Genomic DNA, 2,985 nt, shown 5'->3' with positions numbered 1-2,985 from the left:
CCTGGAATATCGGGGAAACCGGTCGGAGCGGCGGCGTCCGCGAGTGAACCGATGATCAGGAGACACAAAAGCGTTTCTTGCAAAGTTGTTCAAAGACATTTTAATGTCCAGTTCACCTGCTTCTAAAAGTGATTCTACCCATCTTTTTTAAATCTTCCCAAACAAAGGACCCTGCCTGTGAGCGGGCAGGGCCTCCGGGCGACCGAAGTAGCCTTCTGATTGGTCGGCGCACCGGAAGCGGCGGTGGGAAAAGCCAACTTGAGGCTCGTGGCGCGCGAGTCAGCAGATTTCCTCCAGTTCGACGTCGTTTGCAGCTGCGGAAACAAACGCGGCGGCGGCGGCGGCGCCGCGGAACTCAGGGGATGGAGTGCGGACGTCGCGGCGACGTCAACCGCGGCCGGGCCGAAGATAGCCTCACCTTCAGGACCCTGACTCCGAGCGTCGTGCCGTCCGGTGACGGCGCCTGCGGAGAACGAGCCGCGCCGGCGGCGCGCAAACCACCGTTATCGTCGGCGTCGTGACGTCATACTGCGCGGACGGCCGCGCCGAAGCGTCTCTCGGCTGAAGCGAACGTGCTGAGACTCACCGGCCGCGCGGGGTTCTTCGGACGCCCGTCCGCCACCTGCAAGCACGCCGACGCAAAGTCACGTGACGTAACCTTATGACATCAGCACGCCAAGGCGGAATCCGAGGCCGTCATTCCCCCTCTTTTGTGGCTCTGACGTTACAGACCGCCACAGTAAACGAAAGATCCCGAGCCTGTTGAAATACACCCTTTTGAAAATGTACTGGCGGTCATTTACTTTTAGTTTTGACACCCTTTCAAACACGCGCGAAGCCAACGTTGCAGGCACAGCCACGGACAGCTCGGTGACGGTCATTTTTTTGACGTGCCCCGAGTGGCGGGTGGTGAACCCGGAAGAAGAGAGAAGCCCTCGGCCCTCGTCTCTCGGCCCTCGTCGCGGTGCGTCGCTGACAACACCCGAAAAAGGTAACATCGCATCCGATAATGTGAGAAATGGCGAGAGCATACTATTGTCCGGAGCCCTCGTTCTGTTTTTTCTGTTGAACGGCAAGCCAAACTCGGAGAAATGGCGACGACTGACCGAGAGCGTAAAACGTGAACGGGCATCTCGACGTCTTGATCGGTGGCGAGCACCAAGTCAGCCGCCGAGCGCCCGAGGAGGGTCAATCCGGCGTGTGTCCTCGCAAACTTTGGTCGGAGGCGTGAAAAGGGCCGCGGCGGGCATTCAGCGCTTCCAATTCAGACTGTTCAAAACGCCGGCCGACCGCTTTCTTCTTCCTTCGTCACGCCGAGGCCGTGTCCCGACGTGCGGCCACGACACAATTCATGAAGGCCGCGGGCCATTTTGGGGGCACGTCCGAATGTCCTGCCGGACCACTGCGGGGCACTCGAAGTTGCCCAAAATGCACCGGGAAAAGTCGTTTGCGCGGATTGTTTCCTCAAGACAGGGTAGCGAACTCCGGTTCCTCCGGAGCCAGATCCGGCCTGTTTTCGGTCCCTCCCGACTCCAAAACACCCGATTCAATTGCTCGCGTTCCTTTCAGGCCTCTACGGAGCTTGCTGATGAGCTGATCATTTGAATCGGGTGCGTTGGAGTAGGGGGGGATCTTAAACGGCCAGGATGTGGCTCTCGAGGAACCTCGGTCCCCTACCCCGTCTTAAGAGGTCAAAGTCGACCGCAATGCGTTGCGAGCAGGCAAAAAAAAAAAAAAAAAAAGGGACAATATTCAAGGATACAGTCACCATTCACCACGGAAATAAATGATTCTTTGTGTGGAAGTCAAAATATGTTCACCAAAGGCAATAAAATTCTTGGTGGCAATCAAAACTGTGAGCCGCCATCCAGTGCTTGACGGTGCAATTGCAGCTTCATTCAACGGCAGGCAGGACATTATAAAAAGGAAATACGAGAACTGCAAGGACGATTACACGCACGCAAAAAAAAGTTCTACACTTTAGTGGTGCCGCGATGGGTGCGCCGCGAAATGCCGTCGTGGGGGATTGCATGTGCTGGACTGTGGGAGGTCCTTGAATCTCAGTCTGAAAAGAGGTGCCAAATTTGCCCGATCGCTACTTCGGGAATTCTAGTGGACTTTTTAGTCAACCGCTGGTGTCCCAACACGGTCCAACTCTTGTCCCCGAAAATCCAAATGTAACAGTCACGGGAGTCAAAATGAGAAGCGGAAAACTCACTGGAGTCCAGGGACGTTCCTGTTGGCTCTGAAAAGAGCGCCGCCAGACGACTTGATGAGGTACCGCAAGAACAATTGTGGCCGGCCAGTAAAATTGATCCGACGCGCACCGTCGCAGAAACCAACTAGGCCCGCCCCGTTGACGGTGGCGATGCGGATACTTGTACGAACGAGTCGACTTTTCTCCAGCTCGATCGGCCCCGTTCCCCCTCTTGTATTCACGTTGCCGAGTCCAATTTGCCGTCGGAGCGGGCGATTCGGCGTACGGGTTTGCAGAAGTCGACGTCCGAGCGTCGAGTGAGTCGAGTGATTTGCAGCTGGCGGCGTCCTTCCAAAGGCGAATGAACTCGCTGGGCCGTCCCAACGTTGTCGACGACTTCTTGTCTGGTTTGTCCCGTGCCAGAGCGGAACCAGCTTCCACGTGTACGATCAGGGTCGCTTCTCCAAAGAGGTCCTGCCCAAGTTCTTCAAGCACAACAACATGGCCAGCTTCATTCGACAGCTCAACATGTGTGAGTACAAGCTCGTGCCGAACGGCTCGCTCAGCTTTGCTCTCCGAGCCTTGGCCCAACCGCAGGCCGCTGGCTTTTCTCCCCCCGCCCCCAGACGGCTTCCGCAAGGTGGTCCACATGGAGCAAGGCGGCTTGCTGAAGCCCGAGAGAGACGACACGGAGTTCCAACACCCCTTCTTCGTCAGAGGCCAAGAGAGCTTGCTGGAGCACATCAAACGCAAAGTCACCAACGTACGAACGCCGGCGAGACGCCGCC

At 56.9% G+C, this 2,985-nt stretch overlaps 1 protein-coding gene and 1 long non-coding RNA gene across 2 annotated transcripts in view; one reads left to right on the top strand and one right to left on the bottom strand.

The window, feature by feature from the left end:
- Positions 1 to 86: 86 nt before the first annotated feature.
- LOC109508280 (uncharacterized) lies at positions 87 to 2,257 on the bottom strand. The gene is made up of 4 exons (XR_002166636.1): positions 2,219 to 2,257; positions 587 to 622; positions 419 to 463; positions 87 to 314 (listed from the first exon to the last, which is right to left on the bottom strand). It is a non-coding gene; the product is annotated as an uncharacterized LOC109508280 (long non-coding RNA).
- A 350-nt stretch (positions 2,258 to 2,607) lies between these two features.
- LOC109508253 (heat shock factor protein-like) overlaps positions 2,608 to 2,985 on the top strand; it is a gene marked incomplete at its 5' end in the record, with an annotated part of 18,177 nt that continues 17,799 nt past the window's right edge. Inside the window, 3 exon segments of the mRNA XM_019858134.1 lie at positions 2,608 to 2,619; positions 2,621 to 2,729; positions 2,824 to 2,979. Coding sequence (XP_019713693.1) covers positions 2,608 to 2,619; positions 2,621 to 2,729; positions 2,824 to 2,979 — 277 coding nt within the window.

The sequence above is a fragment of the Hippocampus comes genome, unplaced genomic scaffold (assembly GCF_001891065.2).
Source record: "Hippocampus comes isolate QL1 unplaced genomic scaffold, H_comes_QL1_v1.1 scaffold429, whole genome shotgun sequence".
Taxonomy (NCBI): domain Eukaryota; kingdom Metazoa; phylum Chordata; class Actinopteri; order Syngnathiformes; family Syngnathidae; genus Hippocampus; species Hippocampus comes.
Note: the sequence above shows the minus strand (reverse complement) of the source record. Positions and strands in the feature narration are given on the sequence as shown.